The 26,932-nt window shown below is 43.0% G+C and overlaps 2 protein-coding genes across 4 annotated transcripts in view; one reads left to right on the top strand and one right to left on the bottom strand.

Annotated features, from left to right (window-relative positions):
- Positions 1–24,828, bottom strand: part of DOCK4 (dedicator of cytokinesis 4) — a 488,437-nt gene extending 463,609 nt beyond the window's left edge. For all 3 annotated transcript variants that reach the window (XM_055420853.2, XM_055420851.2, XM_055420852.2), the window contains exon 1: positions 24,444–24,828. In XM_055420853.2, coding sequence (XP_055276828.1) covers positions 24,444–24,480 — 37 coding nt within the window. In that variant the 5' untranslated portion in view covers positions 24,481–24,828. The remainder of the gene's footprint in view (positions 1–24,443) is intronic.
- A 209-nt stretch (positions 24,829–25,037) lies between these two features.
- The window catches only part of ZNF277 (zinc finger protein 277), a 135,560-nt gene continuing 133,665 nt past the window's right edge, over positions 25,038–26,932 (top strand). The window contains exon 1 of the mRNA XM_055420855.2: positions 25,038–25,170. Coding sequence (XP_055276830.2) covers positions 25,080–25,170 — 91 coding nt within the window. The 5' untranslated portion in view covers positions 25,038–25,079. The remainder of the gene's footprint in view (positions 25,171–26,932) is intronic.

Below are 26,932 nucleotides of genomic sequence, written 5' to 3'. Positions count from 1 at the left end.
CATCCCTTTCATCCACTGGAGAAATAGAGGAAGCAGGTCAAACCAATGGGGATCAAAATGTCAGCTTTTGACATTTACCACCACAGGGAAGGATACAATTGAGTGTGTAGACCTTTGGCTCACTACCAAGGCGGTGCAAACAAGACCGAGAACAGCAGACACAGACCACAATGAGAACACAACTGTGCCCTCTGGGGTTGTGCAACAGGACCACACTGGACTACACAATGGCCTTGTTCAAATGAGCAAAAGGAACTGCTTCGGTCCCAGTACAGCTGGCGGGGCCCGGCGGAGCTCTGGCTGGCTTCCAAACGCCACTTTCCCCCATTATGCAGGACACAAACTACCTTACTGTACACAGGACCCGGCTGACACTCCCCTAGATGAAGTTTAGGTCAGGAACATGCAGGCCTCCAGCACCATCGCTAAGCTCACAAATCAGAAGGCAGATCCCCCAGGGACAGGAAGGATTGAGCCAGGCCACCCTGGTCCCCAGGCTCAAACTGGCCGACCAACTGCCAATAAAACCAGGCAGGGAAGGAAAGAGAGAAGGGGCAGAGAAGGAACAGACTGTTGCATTAGTGGAGTTCTCCACTTGGGAACAGGAAGAAAACAAGGGCTTGCTCTTAACAAAGATACTGGCAACATAAGGTATTAGAATTTTATAAATCAGAATAGCAATTAAACATGGAAACTAGAATCAGCAAAAGCAATTTCAAACATGAGAGAGTAATGGAACAAGTATTCCAGACCCTACTAATAACCTACAAGCTGTGGATTTTGACTTTTGTGTCTTAAGAAACAGTAGACATACTCACTGACTTGTGACCTCATGAGATGAAGTCTACGAGGGCTTTGCAAAGAGTCAGTACATCATAGGCATTTGAGACAGGAGAGTTCTTTCTTCTAAAGGCATGTACCATCCCTGGCCCTGTCCAGTGAAAGTCACCAGGACTTCTCAAACACTTGTCAAAAACAACACATTTCCAAACACCCTTGGGAGTAGGGGTAGGGGGTGAGTGATTCAGCCGAGTTGAGAGTCACTGATCTAAACTGGAATAAGGCAACATGTCAGCTACATGTAGCAGTTTTAAGATGATGATAATTTATATGGAAGTCACCTATGTGCAGCTCCCCAGTCATTCCACACACACCTTTAGCTTACTTGCCTTTACTTATACCACTTCTTTATTTAGGGAAGTCTTCCCATATCTCTTCTACCTCGTTACCTCCTACAATTCCTTCAACTCTATTCAGATACCACCTTCTCCAGGACACTTGCCTGCCCTGACAGAAGCGGCCCTTCCTCTGGTCATACCTGCCTCTCCCAGGACCACAGTCAGTGATCGCTTCTCTGCCTTGTCCATTCATATTTGAGCTCCTTGGAGTTCACTGTTCACCTCTGGAATCACAGCACAGTGCACACACCTAGTGCATGTACCTAACACATATTGAATGGAGGAGTAAATTTCCTGAGGTCCAAAATCCCTCCCCTCCCCCATGTTAATTCAGCACCAGCACAGCACCCAGTAAACCAGTGACTATCCCAAGAATACAGCTGCATGGGCGATGATCACTTGCTAATACATCAGGGCAGGATCAGGCTATTTCAAACCTTCTTTCCCTCCCTCCCTGCCTGCATCATCAGCCGGCACTTTCTGTGGGTGCTGCTCTAGGCAGTTTCTTCACAGTGCAATGCACTCTCCACCACTGCCTCATACAGGAGCCTCATGCAGGAAACACTAGCATCTGGGCTAAGGCCAACTGATGCGAGGTTTAATAAAGCATGTGCTCCAACTTGTCTCTCATTTCTCCCTTTCTTTCTCTTTTTTTTTTTTTTTTTTGGAGACAAAAGGTGCAAGCTACTATCTTTGTTTTGGCTCATTCTAGCAATATGTCACTGACCCTGCTTATCAATACCCAGCTGATTCCTGGAGATTAGCTGGTGATTCCTTCCTGATAGTAGATCTCTATTCCTATGGTCACATGCCTTGGACAATGGCTCCCAGAAGTGTGAGCCAGGTCTTTCCCAAGGGACCTTAGAAGTCTTTCCTATACCTATACCTCCTATACCTTGGGGCTTGTAAAGGGTCTTGAGAGAAGCAGATATGGATGGTATCATGAGCAATTACTTTAACTAGTGCGGACTTCCATCTTGAACACAGGGTCATTCGTCCATAATAATTCCTTTTGCTTGTAAAGCCCTTTATGATGTACACAGCTTCACAAAAATGATCTCACCTGATCATGATAATTACCCCATGAATAAGCAAGGCTGGTATTACTATCCTTGTTTACAGAGCAAGAAACTAAAGCTTCCCATTAGTTTCCCTTAAAAGGACCCTTAACACGCCTTTTTTTTAAAAAATGACATGGACTGTAAAAATGATAATCTATTTGCATACTCAGTCATGTACAGCACTTCACAACTCCATGGACTGTAGCCCACCAGGCTCCTCTGTCCATGGGACTTTCCAGGTAAGAATACTGGAGTGGGTTGCCATCTCTTTCTCCAGGGGATCTTCCCAACTCAAGGATCAAATCTGTCTCCTGTGTCTTCCATCTGGGCAGGCAAATTCTTTACCAATGAGCCACCTAGCAAGCCCAAAGATTCTATAGGTCACCAGTAATACTGTACTACAGAGTAGGCAGGATATACATCACTTGCAGCATGGTGCTGAGGTTGGTCTGTGGATGCAGCAGCAAAGTACAGGCTTCATGCTGATGTTTTCATCTAAAGATGGTGGTCACTCATCAAGATCTGGTTGGATCTACTGTCTGGACACATATATGCACAAAGTATGTGGTAGATCGTCAAAGTTATACAGAGGTAGAAAGTAAGTACAGTTTATAAGAGAAATAAACTGAGATAGTTCTTCAAATGAACAGTAGCTTTGGGCTGTTGTGACCAATGAAATTTGATTTATGCTCCACCGGTCACTTCATCTGCTGTGCCTTTACCATCTCATTCTTAAAAGAGGAGTAGCTTCCTCCTAGCCGCATTCTAGGAGGCCAAAAGGATCTAAAAGGACAAGTAAGAAAGCACTGTAAGTAGTTGAAAGCCCCACAAAAATGGAACAGGTTATTACTATTTTATACACAGGGAAGTTAGGATGTAAGCAGTCAAGTCACATTCTATCAGGCCCAAAGAATTCACAAGGGAATCCAAACATGGGTCACCCTCAGACAGCTATCTGGGGTAAAAGTCACTTGAAATGAAAGAGACACTCAGACTGACTGCAATACTTGCGCAATGATTTATAATTAGTTTTCCCTGATACTGCCCAGAGCCCCCTGACCCAACCCAAAAGTCCAGCAGGGCTCCACTGTTATGCACTTCTACTTTCCTAATCTGCTTTTCCCACATTATGACAGCACAGTCCTAAACTGCCTTTCCTAGGTGGTACCTAGTCTTTTACACATCACCTGGCAAATGGCGACTACCACAAGGTGGGAGATTACCTTCCACCGTTGGGGGCAGTTGAGGGAAGGGGTCACTTTGATGCAGGGGCCATCTTACCTGCGCATTTAGGGACGCTCCAACCCCAGGCTCCTGCGAACACTCCCTAAGTGGCTGCGTCTCAGTCCACACTTCTGTTGAGCCCTGTGACAGTGATGGGCTGAGTTGAGCTGGAGAACCTCTCTAGGACATCAAGGGAGCTCTCAAGGGGAACTGAGGGTCAAGGGCCCAACCCAATGCAAAGATTTCAAAGTCACAAGCTGTCCAACCATTAGCCTTGGCTCTGTGTCAGTAGATACCTACACCCTTTTATCCCAAGGGACCTGCCTGTTGCAAAAAAAAAGAGTACAATTAAATGCTGCAATAATAACTACGCCTTTTGTCAACAGGTTAACTTGAGGGTAATTGACACCCTCCAGTCCCACACTACCACCACCAACACAAAACAAAACAAATGAGCAAAGAGACCTGACTGGAGAGACACTAACACTATGCTAAAGGCATGACAGCAAATTACACTTCCAAACCTCTTTCGAGACTGTGGGCTGGTTCTGTCACATTTCTGTGCCTCAGTTTCTCATTTATAAAAATACAAACAATAATAAGAACTGTATCCACATCATGCACTTGTCAGGAGCATGAAATGAAATATCATGCACACAACCTGGGCAGGGTGCCTGACACAATGTTCACTATTATTATAACAGCAAGGTACAGCCTGTAATCAACTATATCATCACAAAATATTGTTGCATCAAGAATCTGACACCAAACTAACACTAGTATTTGAGGAGGAAATATAAATACAAGAAACGTCCCATGGTGCTTAATGAGACACTCAAATTAAAAAAAAAAAAGTAAGTTTGCAGTATTTGAACATGATGTTCACCAAATATGTCATAATAGTTTTCCCTCTTGGAGAGATTAAAGACACCAAAATGGTTAGTACCTTCTTTAAAGTGCAGCAAGAATTCTGAGAAGGGTATAGAAACTCCAGGGACATATAGAAGAAGCTGCTTACATTAAAGAAACAGAAATCTTCCAGCAAAAATGCTATTATTATATTAAAAAGGAGGGGGGAGGAAGGCAGAGGGTTTCTAATTACACTTTTTTTAAACAGACACTTATGTTTGTTTCTCTTTTTAAAAAAAGCTAAAAAAAAGTTAATATTGATGCCTACAGAAAAAAGTTATATTTTTAAAAGCTAAACATGAGACAAACTAGCACTTGTCAATTACCCTTTTCTTATAAATCCTGTTTAAAATGTGCAATGTGCAATTGCCCAAGTAAATGTTAAGTATGCCAAAACATTAAGAAATTATAAAACTCAATACCAAAATAATTCATGTGTTACAACCATAATTACTTCTATACTAAGAAAATTATTATCCTCATAAGAAAATTCTGGCAAATTGCTTCAAACATTGCCCTTCTGAGTGCATCTAGGAGGAATAAAAGGAAAATTCAGAGTTCAGTCATTTTGATGTCCCCATGCCTAAGACGACTTTGTCTATATGTCAATTAGCTACATGCAATAATTTTAAATGTCTGTGTTCCCTGGTTGGGGAGGTCTTCCCTCCCCTCCCCCATTTTCATTTCCACAGATGTTTCTGTGGAATACAAAACAAAGGAACGCTTTCTTCCTGTTTCTGTGCCCTCTGCCTCTTTGTACGTCTTTGTCTGATCTGCTGCAGAGAGCTACAGCCAGAAAGGACATGGGAACAGAAAGCGGGGAAGGAGGGTTTGGATCTGTACTCAGAAGCCACCATCTCTCAGGTGGAAAATAAGACTGTCAGGCCACGATGACATTTTGCTTTGTGTCACAATGATTAATAGTCCTAATTTTTTCCAATTAGGGAAGTAATCGCAACCAGTCAGTGGAATCTGACCAATTTTATATAGTGTGATCTGTGAGTGCTATAATTTCAATGTGGAATAAGATCTAAGATGATTCTTTTCCTTTGGACAGCTAAGTGTAATATTGTATTTCCATCCCCGAGTTCCTTTTTCATATCTAAAAAAGAAAAGAAGCTTTTCAGAAATAAATTATTTCCAAATCTGACCTCCTTCACCAATCTGCTCTCCATGAATTGATACACTCCAATTCAAAAAGGGAGTATGGAGTTTAGTATATTCAAATGAGTATGTTAATAAACCTGGCAATGCCTTAGTAGGGACAGAAAGACTTAGGGGAATACAGGGCTTTTATATGATACTTATAAACACTTGCTAAATTCACAGAACCAAATTCCATAGGGAACTGCCCAAGAGCCTCAAGAAACACACAAGGTTGCACAGGCAGTAAATTGTCTGGCAGAACAGACCACTGCAAAGTGTAAATATCTCATACACTTCACCTTCAGTAAACCAAACACAAACCGAAACATTTCAGACACTGAATATTCCAGACAGCTCCACTGATACCTAGTCAAATGACTGGCCAAGGAAATTAACTTACAATGAATTTCAAGCAAACCTGAAAACAACCTCATCCAACACTATAATTTTACAGAGGCCGTAAGAGAGAAATGCTTTCCTACAGTTCAGACAATTATTATGAAGGAACCAAAATTAGAACCCTAAGCTCTTACTTTCATAAGACAAACTTATAAGTACATAATTTATAGCATGATGGTATCAAATGGTTTTCTCAGACATGAAGAGCTTTATTACATCAATATAAATGGTGCAAACTGTGCCACATGGCAAGTGTGCTCTGGAAAATGCAATAATTCCATGACAATTCCTAACCCCAAACCAGATTTCTCTCTACCACCAATCAAAGCAGAAAGAGGTGAGCTCATCAGGAGAATTCCTACAGGAATTATGAAGCCTATTGTAACTGAAATTTACCTGTAATACTCCAGTCTCATGTCAAGGTATTCTGCTATGTCAATGGTTTTCAAATTTTGGTTTTCAGAGTAAAGTTTTCCTATTTTTTGTTTTTTTTTTCTTAAATGAGCTCTTAAATAGAAGCTCAACAGCTAACACCAATAAAATCAGCATTTTATCCTAATAAGTTTATACTTTCAAATATTTATCTGCTCAGTAGGGCTCCCCAGGTGGCGCAGTTGGTAATGAATCTACCTGCCAATGCAAGAGACACAAGAGACACAGATTCAATCCCTGGATCGGGAAGATCCCCTGCAGTAGGAAACAGCAACCCCCTCCACTGTTCTTGCGTGGAAAATTTCACAGAGGAGCCTGGTGGGCTACAGTCGATGGGACCACAAAGGGTTGGACATGACTGAGCACACATGCACAAACACACATCAAATCAATCAGTGAGGACACTGATCAGAGTTCCTATAAGACCATATCACTCCACTATGCAGATCAGAAAGAGGACATCTCTCCTTCCCAGCAGAGACTTTCCCAAACCCAGATACCTTGTGCAGAGCACATCCTGCAATACAACACATGGGCCATGACAGATGGCTTCTAATAAAAAGTTCTAATGAATAAGGCTGTTCCCATGAAAACAAAAATTTTAAATAGGAAGTTATAAATGATAACTGCAGTCTCTCTCTTCAACATGCCACGTATCTCTATATTTTGTTTCTGCTGCACAGCGGAGTGAAAAATGATGTTTCTTGCCAATGGCTAATTGCATATTTGATAACAGTTTTGTTTCTGTCTTTTGATAGTAGCTTGCCTTGCCTTGCAATCTCAGGATACTCTTATCCTGAAAAAGCAGAGATAGGAAATTTTTGTTGCAAAGTTGAATCACTTAGAAGTTGGAAAAGCACCCCAAACTTGGAAGAAGCACTAAGAATGTCTAAGACACATTGTTCACCAAAGAATTGTCTACAGTTGACTGGAACATGGTGACCAGAGCATGTAAAAAACAGATATGCCTGAGCATCTGGTATTTAAGTGTAATCCAAGCCATGCTACCATGATGACTTGACTTATAAACACTCTTAAAAATCTGGACTTGTCCATACTGACTCAAAGGCTTCCCTGCTGGCTCAGATGGTAAAGACTCTCTTGCAATGCAGGATCCCTGGAAGAGCCCCTTCTCTTCCTGGAAGAGAAGGAAATGGCAACCCATTCCAGTAATCTTGCCTGGAGAATTCCACTGACAAAGGAGCCTGGAAGGCTACAGTCCACGGGGTTGCAAAGAGTCAGGCATGACTGAGCACCTATCACTCACATACTGACTCAAATATAATTTATTTTTATAATTTATCATAAATTACAATTTATTATGCAGCAACTATTACAGTAAGAACAGAAAATACAACAGGAAGAAAAATCCAGTCCTATCTTCATGGAGTTGAGTGGTTAGCAGCAGGTTTCTTTATGAAATAGCACTCACAACTTTCTGGGTTTTATTCTCCATCTGGATTTTTGGATGGCAATTTTATATGGTCATAGAACAAACAGAACTATGCCACATGCTTCAGAATTTCTGTAGGTAATTTTAAATACTTTTGACAAATTCTGTCACTTCTCTGGCAGTTACTTGTCTTCTCTGGATCAGCCCTGTAGGATGTAGGGGGCAGGACATGATTAGTCTGTTTGACCTCTTCTCCTCGGAGCCTTGTTTATACACTCTGGACAACCTGACAGATAAACTCAACAAGAGACTATAACACACCGAGCTTAGTTTTCTCCCTCCTCCAAGGAACACTGGCTACAGTCTCAAGGACTGTGTCCCCATTACATTCACAGATTGAAATCCTAATGCCCAATGTGATGGTATTAGAAGGCAAGACCTTTGGGAGGCGCTTAGGTCATGAAGACCCTGTCCTCATGAATGGGATTAATGCTCTTGTAAAAGAGACCCCAGAGAACTTCCTGATCCTTCCGCCATGTAAGGAGACATTGAGAAGTCCGCAACCCCAAAGAGGGCCTTCACCAGAACCCAGCCAGGTGAGCACCCTGACTGTAGACTCCCAGGCTTGAGAACTGTAAAAAATCAACTGCCGGTGTTTATAAGCCACCCAGTAAGCAGTATTTTGTTGGAGCAGCCTGAATGGACTAGAAAACCATTTATTCATTGATTCACCACTTACTGAGCCTACTAAAAGCTAGCTCTGTGCTACCTCCCAGGGAAACAAATGGACAGAACAGCATCAAGGGCTTTCCCAGCTTGTAGCAGGGGTAGAAACAGTTTCAAACGATAGCAACAAGAGCCCTGGGAGAGGCAGCTGCAGGCACAGATGTGGAATAAAGAATGGTCTTCGTTTCTGCCAGGAGGAGTCAGATGTAGGAGGTTTTAGAGAAGAGATACCCCAGTTAGGTTTTCCAGGTGAAGATCCGAAGGAGGATGGACCAGCCAGGCTGAGTGCAAGTCAAGGGCAGAGACCAAGAGTCCAGACGCAGCTAGGTACCTCCGAAAAGCTCTATCTAGTCCCCTAGCATGGAGCTCAGGGTGCGGGAGGAAGAAATGCCCAGTACAGGACTGGACAGCGGCCGGGGGCCAATTCAGGAAGGGCCTGATGTGCATTTGACTTTGGTCTCTATCCTGACTGCACAGGAAACATTACAGGTATTTGTGTTTCCAAATGAAGTACAACAAATTCAGCCTAGAGAAAAGATCATTTGCAGTTAAAATGCAAGGCATGTGCTAGAGAAAGAAGGGACTACAAGTAGGCGACAAATGAGGAGGCTATTGCAGTAGTCCACACAAAGGGTGCCTACCCAGCACACCCAAGTTACTCATGGCATTTGATCCTCAGCCCAGCAGGACGAGGCTTCTCTGAGCATGGATGGGGCCCAGGTCCATGCAAAGCAAGAGCTTCCGATATCAGAACCACCAGCCTCAAAGACTAGGGTTTCCATGGCTGTTCCAGTCAATGCTGATCAGCCCTCCCCTGCAGCTAGCTCTCTTTCTTCGAGTCCCACCATCATTGAGAACTTGAATTTTATTCCAGGGTTCTTCCTTGGTCCTGGTCACACTTGGCCAAGGTCCATCCTCACTCACAGATGCACACTTTTACTTCCTTCCCATCACGCAACCTTGTTTGGTGCTTGGTTCTCGGCCCCCATATTTTCCCCAAACCTTCTGGTACCCAGCCATTTCCTGACCCACCTCAAGACCCCTCCAGCACAACTGGGCTCCACACGCCCCACCCACAGGCAGGCAGCACAGCAGCACACGAGGGGCTGACCAGAACCACCAGAGGCTAAGGCTGAAGTGAAAAGACAATGCAGATACTTATTTCGTATAATACTAGAAGCCAGCATCTTATACAACAAGTAAAGTACAGTGAGCAATTTCTTCATCACTGTCCACAGAACCCAAAGTCAGGGACTAGGCTTCTAGATTCTGACCACAGGCCTCTCTGCGTGCAGAGAGGCCACAGGCTTCAGACTTGGACTATGTATCCAAATTTCAGTCAGTCACCTTGAACAAATACTTGTCCCTCTAAGTTTGCTAAGGGTTCAGTGTGCATACATGGCACCAATCACACAGGCCTAACCGCTGGAAAACGTGCTTCTCGATGCTGGATTTTCCTCTGCCTAACCAACCTTCCTGGTAACTCAGATGATAAAGAATCCACCTGCAATGTAGGAGACCTGGGTTCGATCCCTGGGTTGGGAAGATCCCCTGGAGAAGAGCATGGCAACCCACTCCGGTATTCTGGCCTGGAGAATCCCATGGACAGAGGAGCCTGGCAGGCTACAGCTCATGGGGTCACAAAGAGTTGGACAAGACTGAGTGACTAAGTTGGACACAGTACCCACTCTTAGTTAATACTAATACATCTTTCTTCCTCTGCCCAGTCTTAGAAGGAAATCACAAAAAAAGACAACCCATTGTCCAAGATACTTAACATTGTTTAGGTGACAAGAATGAGTCCAAGGTTGGGGGGAGGGGAAAGTGGAAATTACCCAGTAGGAAGAGGAAGCTTTTCCAGCTATTTAAAGTACAGCTCCACTCAGGTGTTTATACTGGACAGTCTCAGCAGCTGGTGACTCACTGTGCAGGGAGTATCTTAAAATGAACCTTCTATTCTTCTGGATAAGTTCTGAGTTATCCAGGATATGAGACACTCCCTCCTCGGGGCTATTTCCTAAGGCTCACAAGTGAACAGCATCACCATTTCGAGTCCTTATCTTCCTTTTAAAGCTTGAGGGAAAATATGTCTTAAGCTTCACACTAATTTCTCTCTGATATATTTATACACTGCCTTACTAAGCCCACCGGGGGCTTCCCAGGTGGTCCTAGTGATAAAGAATTGGCCTGCCAGTGCAAGAGATGCAAGAGATTGTGGGATCAATCCCTGAGTTGAGATCCCCTGGAATAGGAAATGGCAAGCCACTCCAGTATTCATGCATGGAAAATTCCATAGACAGAAGAGCCTGGAAGGCTACAGTCCATGGGGTCGCAAAGAGTCGGACATGACTGAGTGACTGACCGTGGAGCATTACCAAGTAAATATTAAAAAAAAAAATGATAACACCTACCTTGAAACAAATGTTTTATGAAAACTAAATAGAAAACTAAGAAATATTTCTAGCTTCATCACTTGTCCAGGGACTCAGTTCTATACCTATTCATATGCCCCCACAATGCCTTATAGACAGCGGGCACACCCAATAAATTTTTCCATGTCACAGGATATGCCTTTATATTTATCATCACTAAAGAAAAAGAAAAATGTGACAAACTCTTAACAGGATGTAGTATCTGCTATCAGGAAACACATATTTAAGGACAGAAAATGGAAAAAAAAAATTACCTAATATTATTTATTCCCCTCAGGGACTTGGTATGTACTATATCCAGGAAGGCCTTTCAAAAACAAAGTACACTTGAAGTGATGTCTCCAACCAAATTTCAATATAGTAAAACTTCAACAACTTGTTCTAAGTGCTAACCCAGACGGTTAAACTTATTGACCTGAGTTTTTCATAAATAATTATAGCAGGGAGAAATGACTCATTTCAAGACCCTACTTTTACCGGTTTCTTTGAAAGAACCCAAGGTGATTTAATGACTTAAGATGCTATGAGCAACTCTACATAAATGTCATTATTCAAATAAACACATTCCTGGAGTTACTGGTAGATAAACATCATCAAACAGTGACTCAATTAACTCTGTGCTTCCAAGGGCAGACTAAGGGAGTTAGATCTCAGACCACAGAAAAGGGCTACAGTGATGACATGTCTTACACAGAGGTCCAGGATTCTGCTTCTATTTCCTTTGTTCCTCTTCCTACAGTGCCTAAAACTGCTCTAACCCATTGTATTAGCTCGGGATGCCATAGTAAGATACCATAACCTGGGTGGCTCAACAGCAGAAATTTATTTTCTCGCAGTTGTGGAAGCTGTAAGTACTAGATCAAGGTCCAGCCTGGTCAATTTCTGGTGAGGGCTCTTTCTCTGGTTTACAGATAGTTTCCTTCTTACTATATCCTCACATGCCTTTTCTTAGGTACGTGCATGCTTGAATTCCTGGAGAGAGCTAGCAAACTCTCTAGGGTCTCTTTTTATAAAGACAGTGATCCAATTAGAACAGGGCTCCACCCCCATGATTTATTCAACCTTAATTACCTCCTTCCTTCAAATACAACCAGGCTGGGTGTTAGAGTTTCAACATAAGAATTTTGGGGAGACACAAATATTCAGACCTAGACAGCATATTAAAAAGCAGAGACATTACTTTGCCTACAAAGGTCCGTATAGTCAAAGCTATGGTTTTCTAGTAGTCATGTATGGATGTGACAGCTGGACAGTAAAAAAGGCTGAGGGCTGAAGAACTGATGCCTTTGAACTGTGGTGGTGGAGAAGACTCTTGAGAGTCCCTTGGACTGCAAGGAGATCAAACCAGTTAATTCTAAAGGAAATCAATCCTGAATATTTATTGGAAGGACTGATGCTGAAGTTGAAGCTCCAATACTTTGGCCACCTGATGTGAAGAACTGACTCATTTGAAAAGACCCTGACGCTAGGAAAGATTGAGGGCAGGAGGAGAAGGGGACAGCAGAGGATGGGATGGCTGGATGGCATCACTGACTCAATGGACATGAGTTTGAGAAAACTCTAGGAGATGGTGAAGGACAGGGAAGCCTGGCATGCTGCAGTCCATGGGGTCACAAAGAGTCGGACACGACTGAGCGATTGAACAACAACAACAAACATCTAGTCCATAACACCCACAAAGAGGCAATTATCCCCCATAATGGCTAAATAAAACCTCTTCAAGTTCTCGACCCTCTACATTGATCAATTTCTCTTGCATAAATTATTCCAGGACTCACATTCTCACTGGAGAGAGTTTACAGAACAATGGTAAGTGAGCAGTGACATCAACATTCTTCTAAACAAACGCTTCTTGGAAAGAACGGTATTTTTTTTATCTTAGACGAATTTGTTTGAAGCTCTTTCTCAAAGAGGAATTGGGACTCTTTTCCAAAATTTGTACCCCACAGCCATCTGAAAACACTGTTCTGTGACTACAGGGAAATGAACAAAGTGGCGACATCACAAGTAATCAAGCAGGTTATAGCAAGGAAAGCCACTTTGAAATTTTTTTTTTTTCACTTTGAAACAGAAAAATTTTCAGACATAAGTGACAAACTATATTCAATCCTTCCAGACTCAGTTTCCACCAGTCTAACCTCTAATCCTGAGAGGAAAACTCTATATAGGAAATAATGCTCAGCTTATAAAAGAGTTTATATAATTATTTCTGATTACAAAAGAAATTCATGATAACTTTTAAAAATTATTAAAAAAGGAGAAAGTCTAAAAAAAAATGCCACCTCTCAATGGTAACAATTGGTTGCAACAACACTGCAATATGTAACTTTGTATCCCAATTCTTCACTTCTTGAATTTTCTCATTTTAAAACTAATTACCATAATTTTTACATAATTTATACATAATATTTCCTCTTCTAACTTAGGGCCAAGAACGTAAATGGCTGGTTTTCTGAAATCAATTTATATAAACGATGAATGGGAATATTAAGTGAAATGTAGGATGCAATTAATACAAATATGATTTTCCTGGGGGAAAAAATAGAGGAAGGGGCTAAGGGCTAACTTTTACCCATATGCTAAGTTTTTATAGGAATCCTCATACCTTGTTGTTAGTGTTCATCATCCACATTTCTGGAGAAAACTCTCAGACATTTTTCTTCTTTTGGCTCTTTCAGTTCAGTTCAGTTCAGTCACTCAGTTGTGTCTGACTCTTTGCGAACCCATGAATCACAGCATGCCAGGCCTCCCTGTCCATCACCAACTCCCAGAGTTCACTCAAACTCATGTCCATCGAGTCGGTGATGCCATCCAGCCAACTCATTCTCTGTCATCCCCTTCTCCTCCCACCCCCAATCCCTCTCAGCATCTGAGTCTTTTCCAGTGAGTCAACTCTTCGCATGAGGTAGCCAAAGTATTGGAGCTTCGGGTTCAGCATCAGTCCTTACAGTGAACACCCAGGACTGATCTCCTTTAGAATGGACTGGTTGGATCAGAGCTGCTTATGCGTGTTTGGATTTTCTTATTTCGTTGAGAGCCTGGCTAAACCCTAAGCCTGTTATTATGAAAGCCCCCCAGACTCTTCAACCGATTCTGGACATCCTTTGAGAAAGGCCAACAAGTTTCTTCCTCTCCCCAGGATAGTGAGTACTATTTTCTCCAGGACCTGGGTTAGGTCCTGGGTTAGTTATTTTTAGTTGCCTCACACAAATTCAGGCTTCCCAGGTGGCTCAGTGGTAAAGAATCCACCTGCAGTGCAGAATACACAGGTTCAATCCCTGGGTGAGGAAGATCCCCTGGAGGAAGAAGTGGGAACCCACTCCAGTACTCTTGCCTGAGAAATCGCAAGGACAGAGGAGCCTGGCAGGCTATAGTCTGTGGGGTGGCAAAACAGTAGGACACTACTGAGCGACTAGACAATAACAGCAACACACAAATATATGCCCATGTCCCCAAACACAGTCAGCCCTGGTCACCAAGGCAGAGATGATCTTTTTCATTTTGGAGGAAAAAAACACCTAATCTCTACATTTCTGCTTAAAGATTTCAGGGAGACATGTTTAGAGAAAAAACGTTCCTGTGGTCCAGTGGTTAAGACTCCACACTTCCAAAGCAAGGGGAACAAGTTTGAATCCTCATCAGGAAACTAAGATCCCAAATGCTGTGCAGCATAGCCAACAAAACAAAACAATAATAGATTACCTTTATTTTAAAAATGCCCAATTAACACTATCATAAAATGGAACAACAAATTGCTTAGTTTAAGAAAACAGTTCACAACTTGGGGAAGGAATGGTTATTAAATTCACCCAAGAAGACATGCAAATTTCATAACCAGAAGGGTTCTCGACAGCCTCGATCCCACCAACTTCCTCTTTCTGGCACACACACAGGGGTCATGAATGGGAGTGGAAAACAAACACACATGTGTGACTGCAATTTCCCAAAGCCTTCTATGCCAATGTCATGCTCTCTCTCTTCTTCCCCAGCTGAGAAGCAGCCGTGTTTTAGTTCATTACAGACTGACAGATGCCTGTTTCTGGATTTAGTTGCTTTTCTGCTTCGATAGAGACACAAATGTGATCCTGACTGTTGCAACCTGAGCCTTGAACCACCCTGAAATACCAAAGCCAGGGCTAAACATAAAGGAGTATGTTCAGTCCCGCTTATAAGTCTTCCTTCCTGGAACAGGTGCACAGCTCCAATCCAAGTTCTCAGTGATAAGTCATCCTGTACCATGAAAAACTGTTGGTTACTAAATCGTGTCCGACTGTTTGCAACTCCAGACTGTAACCAGCCAGGTTCCTCTGTCCCTGGAATTCACCAGGCATTGCAGGCAGATTCTTTAACCATCTGAGCCACCAGGGAAGCCCTCCATCCTGTACCATGTGTGAAAGCGTGAAAGTATAGTCGTTCAGTTGTGGCTGACTCTTTGCAACCCCATGGACTGTAGCCCACCAGGCTCCTCTGTCCATGGAATTCTCCAGGCAAGAGTACTGGAGTGGGTTGCCATTTCCTTCTCCAGAGGATCTTCCTGACCCAGGGATCAAACCCAGGCCTCATGCATTGCAGGTGGATTCTTTATGGTCTGAGCCACCAGGGAAACTGCACCATGGTTTACAGCAATTAAGACAAGATTATCTCTTATCCCATCACTTCTTCCTCTGTATCCAACAGACTGCAAGCAAAACTATCAATATAATATCCAGCATGCCTTGTTACTGCAGTACTTCATAGGTGCCCATGAAACACTTTGTATGAAGGCCACAGTACACCTGTCAAAGACTCCTTTCCACCCACCCACCTTCCTGTCCCAGCTGTTTCTATACATGGTCATCTCTCATACAAAGATGAGACAAAATGAGAGGGACTAGAGAAACCTCAGGTGGTAAAGGACACACTCCATATTGAAGATATTGACCTGGCCTCAAAATTGGAGATAGCAGAGAGGGGCAATGGGTCTTCCTGCCCAGGTCACTGAGGTCCTTGAAGCTTCTCTATTAAGGAGCGAAAGCAGAGGGAAGCCACCAACTGGTTTTCACAATGTAGTTGCACCTGCCTTGGAGAAACTGCTCCTGAATCTGGCAGTTGGCTTTCTGTCAGACTTCATTTCTAATATCATTAATGTCTGCCTCTCTGTGTACATCTGTCATTATTTCAGTGGGAGGTTATGACAGGCTACATTAGGAAAGAGGAACATAAAGCTATCTTAAGCTGGAATCCCTCACTTCAAATCCCATATTTTTTCAGGAGGACAGCAGTGTAACTTCAAGAATTCTAAATTTGACCTTGTGGTTCCTAAGATGTTACATATTTATCACACACACACAGTCTGTATGCACAAATACATTGCTTTGGGTATCTGAGCATTTTCCCATTTCCAGATGTGTGTATACACTTAGATGCTGTTTGAGGGATATATAAATCATGTTTATTGAAATATTGTTTGTGGTTTCCGTTTTTCAACATCCTGCTGGGAAAATTTCACAAACATGCAAAATCTGGCATGAGACATTTGCTTCAGAAAGAACTGTCAGAGAAACAGAAGTAACTTATGCCTTAACCAGGCAATGCACCAATGGGAAGCAAGAAAAAACCATGAAATCTAGCTTCCTACCAACTCGACATGACAGCTAATCGTTCTTATTTTATAGTCCCCGGATATCCGTATTAATAAAGTGCTTCGAGATGACTGCTCTTGGAAAATTCAGGCTCCATCACTTTAAAACTTAGACAAGCAGAGTACTTAATCAAAATCAATACAATTAATAAAGTGGATTGCTTCAGTTATCACACCTATATCAAATGACTCTCTAATGATGCTCTTTAGTCTATAACCTCTCTCCTATTCTTGTCTATGCAGATATCACCACCTGAATGTTTGATGGGGATGGCCAACTCTAGGAAGCCAAACAAAACTCTTAATCCTACGCTATAAACCAGCCCTGCCTGTAAAAACAACTCTTTTGTTGAATGGCACCTATGCTCACCTGGGACTTCCCTGGTGGCTCAGTGGTAAAGAACTCATCTGCCAACACAGAAGACACAGGTTCAATCCCTGGGTCAGGAAGATACCCTGGAGAAAGAAATGGTAAGTTGCCCACTCCAGTATTCTTGCCTGGGAAACTTGACGGACCCAGGAGCCTGGCGGGTTACGGTTCATGGGGTCACAAAAGAGTTGGACACAACTTGGCAACTAAACAACAACAATCTATGTTCCCCAACTTGTTCAAGCCAGAAATCAGGAAGACATCCTAAACTTCTTCCTTCCCCTAACTCCTCACATTCAATGATAAGCCCTATTGTTTCCATCTTCCAAACATCTTAGATTTATCCACATTCCACCATGTAGGACTGCTCATCTGGTTCAGGAACTTATCTCTTAACCTCATCTACTGCAATAATCTCTCTTAGATCACCTTTATGTCACCTCCATCATCCAGAAGCAACAATGTGCATGCTTTAAATATGTATAATGCTCATATTTCCAACCAGGAGGAATTTTTTACAAAGAATTTGCTGGTAATCTTTATATTCTAACAATTCTCACCTGTGCATTAATTATTGAATACATCTTCTCTATATTCTACACATTAACTAACCAATCATCTTCTCTATAATACTATGCATTTTATGGAATTTCAATCACTATCCATGTTTCACTTATTTTGTCACCTGACACTAGGTACATGGAATGTATTTTATCTTTTTAACTTTTTTTTTTTTTAAACATGTACCAATTTGAAAGTTGTTACTCAATATTGTTTCTGTTTTATGTTTTCGTGTTTTGGCTGCAAGGCATGTGGGATCTTCGCTCCCTGACCAGGAATGGAACTTGCATCCCCAGCATAGGAAGGCTAGGTCTTAATCCCTGCACTGCCTGAGAAGTCTCCTGGAATGTACTTTAGAAATAGCATTATTTATGGAATTCTTTCATTTTATTACTGTTAAGTATTCTGCTGTGCTGATAATCAAAAGTGATTCAACTATTCCTATACCGGAACTTATGTTGTTTCACAGACCACATGGCAAGGAATAACTATGCATAAAGTGTTTTGCCACTATTGACTTTTTTTCATGCAAACTTTGAGGGGTGGAATTACTGATTCAGACTCCTGCTTTTGACCATCATGTTAGGCAATACAGCAGAGTGGCTAAGAAAGTACACTCTAAGACTTTTGAGGTTCCAATCCTAGTTCCACCACTTCCTGCATGACCTTAGACAACTTACTTAACCTCTCTATGACTCAGTTTCCTGCAAAATGAATGAAAACTGAGCCTTCCCTTAAGAAGTTGTCATGAGGATTAGACAGAAAACACATGACAAGCTCTCAGAACAAAGCTTGGTGAAAAGCAAGTGCTCCACAAAGCCTATTTTATATCTTTATACACACACACACATATACATACACCTTCATTTCCAAAAGGATCACGTTAATATTTAATACAACCAGTAGGGTACTGCATATCAGTTTTACTGCAACTCTGTCAACAAAAGGCATTAACACTATTTTTGGTGATTCTTCCTTAGTAAATATCCAGTGTATCTTAGCACACATTTTTTTTATATGCCAAAGAGTAAAACAGTTGTTCCTTAAGTACATTTATAGTGCTTAAATAAAAATAGCTTGGGGGACATTACTTATTTATTCTTTAGTATATACTCTGACCAAATAAGCTTACCAGTTTATGTTTTTAAGAAAACAAGTTACATGAGTTGCCTTGTTTCTTCTAATAATGATCAGCAATACATAAAAGGATGGAAAAGAATGGTGTGGGTAACCCTTCAATTGGCAAGAAATTAATAGCTCATTAGATTCATTCTTCTGCTACAGTGGCCAGAGATCACTGTCAAAGGAAATTATATATATATAAAAATCCAAAATTGGTCATTATGCAGTTGATCCCAGCCCATCTCAAAAAGACCCTAGCAGAAAGACACACGTAACCTAAAAGAAACAATTTATGCAATGCATGTGATGGCTTTGGATACTTGTTCCATAGTTAATGAGAAATATTATATAAAAAGACAAACTTTGACTTATATTAGAAGAGAAAAGTATGATTAAAGTCTAAGTTTAAATACAAATACATATTTGTCAAAAAACAACATAATGAATGAACTTAACTAGAAACCCAACAAGGCCTAAATTCCAGTGCTTCCTGTATCACAACTGAGGTATCTAGAGCAGTGCTATTCAAATTATCAGTGAGGACCCACTGAGTCATTAAGTAAAGTCAGTGACAATCTTTTTAAGTTTATAAATAAATTTATTTTATTGCGGCATACCTGACATACAACATTCTATTAGTTTCAGGTGTACAACATAATGATTTGAGTGCTATATGTATGTATTTTTTTAATGAAAAAGAATAGGAGATCACAGAAAGTATAAGTAAATACTGTTTCACTTGTATGTGTGTAGGGTGGTCCTGGGTGGTGCTTTGTGTCCGGAAATGAAATGAATTTCCTATTATGAATGACAGTTAAACAATATCAAAATTCACTGCTCGAGAGTACCTCATTTTACTATGCTTCATAGATACTACATTTTTTTACAAATTGAAAGTTTGTAGCAACCTTGCATTGTCAGGTGATGGCTTGTGGTTTCCCTTTTCATTTATTTATTTGCTGTTTTTCTTTTTAAATTAAGGCATATACATGGTTTTTTAAACATAATGCTATTGCACTCTTAAAAGACTACAATATAGTGTAAACATAACATATGCACTAGGAAACTAAAAGCTTTGTGTGATTCACTCTATCATGATAATTTGCTTCACTGCAATGGTCTAGAACCAATATCTCCAACGCATGCCTGTAAGTCATTTAATCTCTGTGAAGTTGTTTCCTCATGTCTTAAATGGAAAGTATTCTACTTCAGAGAGTAGTAAAATAATTTCACAACATATAAAACATTGTATTAATATGTTAAGGTTACAGCATTATGGCTGAGTTTCCTTAGAGTTAGTTTAATGTTTCTCTGCTGTGTATGTTCACAACATAAAATCACTATGCTAGAACTTGGACATACTGTATCAGAGATAATTCTGCAAATGTAGTCTCCTAAAAAAAAAAAAAAAATGGAACTAGAGACAGGAAATCCTTACGTTTCTTTAAATTTTTATTATCTCCTTTGTAGTTCTGACTATACAGCCTCTGGGGGAAAAAATAAGACTAAAGAAGAAAGGCAGTATCTCAGTGTCACTGTGGGACCTAATGAAAGAATCATCACTTATGAGAAAGACCAAAAGGGGGAAATGTTTATAGGCTGTTCCCACAGGAGGCCAGATCATGAATGTAAGCTGCCATCTCACTGTCTGCACAGCCCTTCAGTGATACTTTTCTTGCAGGTATAAATCACTGCTCTTTGCTTCCCACTGAAAGTTTAGAATCCTGTGCCAGTCTCTAAATGCCACAAACAATTTCAGGCAGCACATCTTTATCTAGCTACACATGTTATCTGCACACATCATGGTACCACAAGATAAGAAACATCTCAAGACTGCCAGCTAACAAACTGAAAACAGCTATGACAAAAGGTACACTCCCTCAAAACCCTTCCACACAGGCTAACAATAAAGCATGCTTCTGAAGGAAAAGACATTCTAAAGATCCTGAGTAAATAAGAGATGGTACCTCTCCCCATAAAAATAGAAAGGACTTTATAAAGGAACAGAATTCCTACTTTACTGTTGTTTAGTTACTAAGTCATGGCCAACTCTTTTGTGACCCCATGGACTGTAGCCCACCAGGCTCCTCTGGCTATGGGATTTCCAGGCAAGAATACTGGAGTGGGTTGCCATTTCCTTCTCCAAGGGATCTTTCTGACCCAGGGATCAAACCCACATCTCCTGCTTGGCAGGTAGATTCTTTACCACTGAGCCACCTAGGAAGCCTGAATTCCTACTTAGATGATTTAAAAAACCACGTTAGGATAAATGGAAGACAGGAATGCTTGTGAGGACTCAGTGATATGGGAATGATGACACTTCATTTTTTAAATTATATCTGTGACCTTCAGATCAGCTTGTTCTGAGTTTTGTTTCCTGTAAGCCTTAGGGATTTTTTTGCACTGATCAATCCAGCCCACATTAACCCTCTAAGCCCAACCAGCTTCACAAATGTAAAACATCTGGCCCAGTTGAGGGGTTCAGTTTGTAGCTCACAAAGGCTCACTGGCTCACCTGGGAATGCTGCACGCATGCCTGCTGAGCAAATGAATGTAGAAATAGATCTGCAATGGCCCTAACTTTCTCTGTGACTAATTCCCATCACTTTAAGGGAGGGGACAGGGACTGTGACAGATGAGGACGTATAGAAGGCAGATACTCAACGTGAGGAAAGTTGTCAGGGGGTGATCAAGAATGTGTTAGTCACTGCCCATGGAGTTCCTGCTAGACAGAGAGAATCAAACAGCCTGAATCACCTTGGTTCTGGCAGCCTGCCAGGTAGCTTTTGCTTACCTGTGATTTTAGTTGAAAACCATGTGGGATGTGTCACAGCAAAAGTGCCTTTCTCATAACAATCTCAACACAATGGAAATATCTTCCTAACCAAAGGACAGACTTGTTTGGAAGAACTCCACAGAATTAATACTGAGAAGAACCTTGGCTATTCTTCGACTGTGTGTTGAGAACCTGGAAAGTTAAGCGACTTACCTTAGGTCACACAGCTGGCAGCAAGCACTGTCTTGGCTAAGACCAAGAGCTAAACAGACTCTTCCAAGATAAAATACGTCTACAACTGTGCCTATTAACGATTTTCAAAGAGACAAGGTTCCTTACTACTCATAACTTTAATCACTATACCTGTCTACTACCCTAGAACACTTAGATATATGACTAAGTATGCATTGTTTTAAGGCCATTCATCAATTAAATGGAGGGGATGGTGCCCACACATCAGGTTTGAAAAGGAATTCCTATCTCTGATACACCTTACTACAGGCATGAAATTTAAGTAATTTTATCCATATTTATAGTATGTTGCTTGAGACTGAAACAATAATATATAAAGATACATAATTCTCTCATAGATAATGAGAGATAAGTATGTTAGAAATATACAATGTGCATGGAAACTTCAAGCATTCAAGGTTACAAAGACCGGTTTATATCAAAGAATAAGGAAACTGATTTACTACTACACATGATATCAGCAAAACATCTGTGCCCATAAAATAAATTTTCTTGAGTATTTATAAAAAACTAGAAAGAAAAACACAGTAACCAAGTTTATTTAAAAAAAAAACACAAACATGTAGCACGTGTGTGTCTTAGTTGCTCAGTATAAGCAGCTACAAATAGTCCTTTCTGTGGTGAGAAATAAAGTCCACACATAAGAATCCCTGCAAAATTTTCACCACACACACACGTAACAGATGGAGTCTAAAAAACAGTTAAGCATTTCATAAGCCAAATGCTCAAAAATTAATAATAAAAGATGGTAACAATCCTGTATTATATTGCATAAATGAGCACAACAGATCCCCGCCCTCTGCTTTCACCTCTCATCTCTCCCACCTTTCTCCAAATGTGTGCTCACCCACCTACATCCCCTACTCTGCAACCAAATCACAACCACCCAAAGGCGAGGTGTCTGCTGCAGCCCAAAACACTTGACTGATAACATCCGGTTTGCCATTCCAGGAAATCCCACAGTGTGTTTTAATCCTCTGCCCACAGCTTGCAAAAGAAAAGCGAGAGAGGATCTAATCGATAACAGCACCCCAGCTGTGACCTGGCACATAAAGAAATCAAGAAAATAAATCCCATCCATAATCTGTATAATTTAACACTTGGAAGAAATCAACATCTGGGATCAACTCCAAGCGGGACAGTGCTGCTGGCCATGTCTGTGCTTCCTGCACTGAGTGCTAAGCCGGTGACAAGGGGACACTCCGTGTCCTCAACACTTCAGCAAAAACAATGTCTCTTCCTAATAAGAAGTAATCTACCCCCCAAAATGAGGCAGGTAAAGAGAAGGAAACATCTACTCCTTGCCAGCTGAGTGCCTGATAAAGGCTCCCCTTACATTTCAAAGACAGGGAAAACTGGAACTCCTTCCCAAAGGTGGGTCCTGGGCAAACTATTGTCTTGCTGACCAGTCAAAATCCAAAATGAAAGCTCATATAATACAGGGGAATGACTTCGTTTAATCATACAGCCCTTTCAGGACATGCCAAAGTCCTATTCCCAGGTGAAGTTGGGGGGGAAAAATCCCCTGTAATTATGACTCCCTCGAAAGGCTTTACAGATTTTTTAAATTACAGGAAAATGAATTTAGAACATAAGCAGATACCTATACATCATCTAAATCACTAGATCTACACCCAATTTTTAAAAAAGTAAACCAATAAGCAGGACAGGGCATTATAGGAAACTATATATTATGTTTCCTTAATACTATATATTAAGTATTATATCATAATACTTTCTCTGTCAAACCTTCTGAGAGGTTATAATTGCATTTGGCTGCTTCAGGCTTCTCAGAGAGCCTTTTTAATAGTCGCAACCTAAAAGGAGTAACTGTCAAGGGGCAACCCAGCTGAAATCAAACAACAAAAACGGGAACTGTAATCCGCCCGAAATGGGAGGAGGGAAAGGAAGGGAGACTCCTGTATTCATCCGTCAATATTAATGTCCTTTGTTGTTCACCTTTACACAGAACAGCGAGCGCTACCCTGCTCCTTTTCCTCCTAACACCCGTGTCAGGGTAGTCTTTCCTAAAATCTGTCTCGTTGCCTCGAAGACCCAAGCTTTCGGAGCTCTCTCCCCATTAACACTCCACAGCTGTCCTCCAGCACCACCTCCACCATGAGCAGAGAGGGTGGTCAGAAGTAAAAACACTGCTGAAATACGCGTTCCTCTCCAAAGACCAAAGAGCAGAGCGGCGCAGATGTTGAAATTTACCAGTTCCACCCCCCGCCCCGCCGCCTCTCCGAGCGCGCACACACACACCCGGTAACCCGGGATGGGAGGGAGGAGGAAGGCTCGGGCCGGACTGTCAGAGCGGCTCTTCTGAAGACGGTGCCACATTCCGCACTCCGGGAATGTGGAAGGCAGAGGGAAAGTTCTGTGCCTCCCTTCTGTTTTGGGGATGTTCTCTCTGTGCGGCTGTTGTCTCCCTCTCCACCCTGGGAAGTCGTTGCAGCCCTTGCCATCTTTAAGGTAAAGGAGAAGGAGGGAGAGGAAAGCCGTCCGTTCTCCTCTTCCAACTTGACACACACACGCCCGGTAGCCACTCCAAACTCCGCAGGCAGAGCCCGCAGCAGGCGGGCTGGCCGCGCGCTCCCCCAGCCGTCACGGCGCTCCCTGGGAGCCCGTGCCGAGAGCTCCCATCCGGCGTTGAGGATCGAGACCCCGACGCGCAACCCTCTGCCAGGAGGTGGCTGAGCAAAGCCCCGAACCCGCGGCGCGATGCCAGAATTAGGCATTTGCAGCCGGGCTGAGCGAGAGGGGCACGGGGGCAAGGACGCGAATTCGCACTCGCTCGGACTAGGACCAGAGCAGAATAAAAGTTCGCCCCGCGGAGACTCACCCACGCCGTATTTCTCGTGCTCCGTAGGTATCCACATGGCTAAACAGGGGTCCGGGGTCTTCAGGCTTTGTAATCCCCGCGCCCCTTCTCCGGCTCACAACAATGCACAGCTCCCGAGTAGTGGCTGCAGCGCTGGAGCCCCGCGGCTCCGCGCGGGCTGCGGTCGCTGGGCAGGGTCTGCGCTGGAGGCTCCCAAGCCCAGCCTTGACACCGCGCGGCCGAGGCTGCGCCGCCCGCCGCTCTCCCGGCGGCGGCTGCTCAGAGTCCTCCGACGCGCTCCCGGGAACCCGGAGGCGCAGTCATTGTTCTGATTCACTGAACTAAGCGAACACGCCGGGCCACTCTCCGGCGAACCCCCGCCCGTCAGCGCCTCTTCTAGCCCTCCCAGCCGAGCGCCCCCGCAGCACCCTGGGAACTGTAGTTCTGCAACAGCTCCATCCCGGAAGGAGGAGGGGAGTTAGAGTCTAGGGGCGGGGCTACGTCCCCCTCGCCACGTTCTATTGGTCCAGATCGTGACGGCGCAGAGTGGGCGTGGAGAAAAAGCCGCGTCAGTGGGGAATTCGTTTCCAATCGCGTTTCCATTGGTCCCGCGCCTGTTCTGCGGCCCTCTTTTTTTTTTTTTTCCTCAGCCGCGTAATGGCTGCTCCCAAGACCCAGGGGGCTGCCACCCAAGGGGAGGAGGACAGTGATGGCAACCGTGGTGGAGCCGGAGGTGTCAGCTATGAGGGTGAGTACGGTGCCTCTGAGGTGCAAATGGTTTTTTTGTCTTCGTTTCTCTCCAGCCTGGAATACAGATGACTGCTGGACGGACCTCAGCTCTAAGGCCACTTGAGCGCGAAGGGGCCACGGGTGGGGCCCCGCGGGACAGAATGGGGTAGGAGGAGGCTACTTGCTGGAGACTGCCTGGGAGGGAAGAGAAAATGGGATGAAATGGCCTTATCCGCAGCTAGGGAAGTTCCCTGGGTTCTGTCCTACGTTTGGAGCTCCCACCTTTACTCTCGCTGCCGAGTGGGCGTGGGTCAAGGTTTGCGCGTGTGTGATTGTAACTCTGGAATTAGCTCTCCTCTTTACTCGCCTGTACTCTACCCTCGCCTCGGTTTTGCTTGGTTTGGCCTCGGGAGATAGGTTTTATTGGGGTTCGGGCGGATTTCCATTTGCAGACTGGTTGGTCACTGCTCTTCACTCTTCAGATTTTTCTCGGTTGTTGCCTGGAGCAGCCTCTGAAGGGAAAGTCTGTATGGCTCTCACAGCTTCTTCCCCTGTCAGCTGCCCCGGGCGTTCTCCAGGATTGAACGTAGAGCCTGGGAGATCTTCCCAAACTCTGGGTCCTTAGAGCAACAGGAAAGGAAATGGTAATTTGTAGTCATGGCTTCAGAGAAAGTCATCACAGCTACATTGGCTTTGCTTGACTTTCAGGTTGTCTTCTGACCCAGTATAGAGAGCAAAAATCAAACTTTGAAAGCTGCGGAGGAGGTTATCTTTAGAATCCCCAGCCCCTTTCTTTTGTTGTTGTTTTATCCATCTATCATCTATCCATCTGTCAGTGAGTCCTATCCGACTCTATGCATCCCCATGGACTGCAGCACTCCGGCCTTCGCTGTCTTCCACTGTTTCCCTGAGTTTGATCAAACACATGTCCATTGAGTCAGTGATGCCATCCAACCGTCTCATACTCTGTTGCCCCCTTCTCCTCATGCCTTCGGTCTTTCCCAGAATTAGGGGCTTTTCCAGTGAGTCAGCTCTTCGCATCAGGTGGCCAAAGTATTGGAACTTCAGCATCAGTCCCTCCAATGAATATTTTGGGTTGATTTCCTTTAGGATTGACTAGTTTGATCTCCTTGCAGTCCAAGGGACTCTCAAGGGTCTTCTCCAGTTCCACAGTTTGAAAGTATCAATTCTTTGACCCTCAGCCTTCTGACTCTCACATCCATACATGACTACTGGAAAAACCGTAGACAGATCTTTGTCAGTAAAGTGATGTCTCTGCTTTTTAATACAGTGTCTAGTTTGTCATAGTTGTATCCTTACAGTCTGTGTATCATCTCCCTTCTTTTTTGGTCTGATACATAATTTAACACAGCAAGTTGTCTTTTTCCTTTTGATTTCTGTTTTGTTTGGTCACACCATGCAGCTTGCAGGGGCTTAGTTCCTTGACCAGGGACCCATTCTAGGCCTCCTGCAGTGGAAACTCTGCCGTCTGCAGAGTCTTATCCACTGGACTGCCAGGGAAGTCTGTTGATGTTTTTTCTGGTAGGTCAGTTTATTTCTCTTCCTAGTGTCTTGTCTTATCACACCAAAAACTTATAGTGACAGACTAAAGGTTTCAGATTAATAGACAAGTTACAGTTCAGTTTGGCTCAAGCAGACAGATCTTTTATTAGACAGACACTCCTAAAACATGGGAGCAGACTGACTCCAAAGGAGTTCTCTTCCTTCCTGTTGATCCTGTTTGGTGTCCCACTTTCATACTTCCAGTCTCTTCCTTTTGC

Source organism: Moschus berezovskii, chromosome 3 (genome assembly GCF_049115385.1).
Source record: "Moschus berezovskii isolate FMDL1 chromosome 3, NW_MosBer_1.0, whole genome shotgun sequence".
Lineage (NCBI taxonomy): Eukaryota > Metazoa > Chordata > Mammalia > Artiodactyla > Moschidae > Moschus > Moschus berezovskii.
The sequence above is the reverse complement of the archived record's forward strand: the minus strand, read 5'-3'. Positions and strand labels throughout refer to the sequence as shown.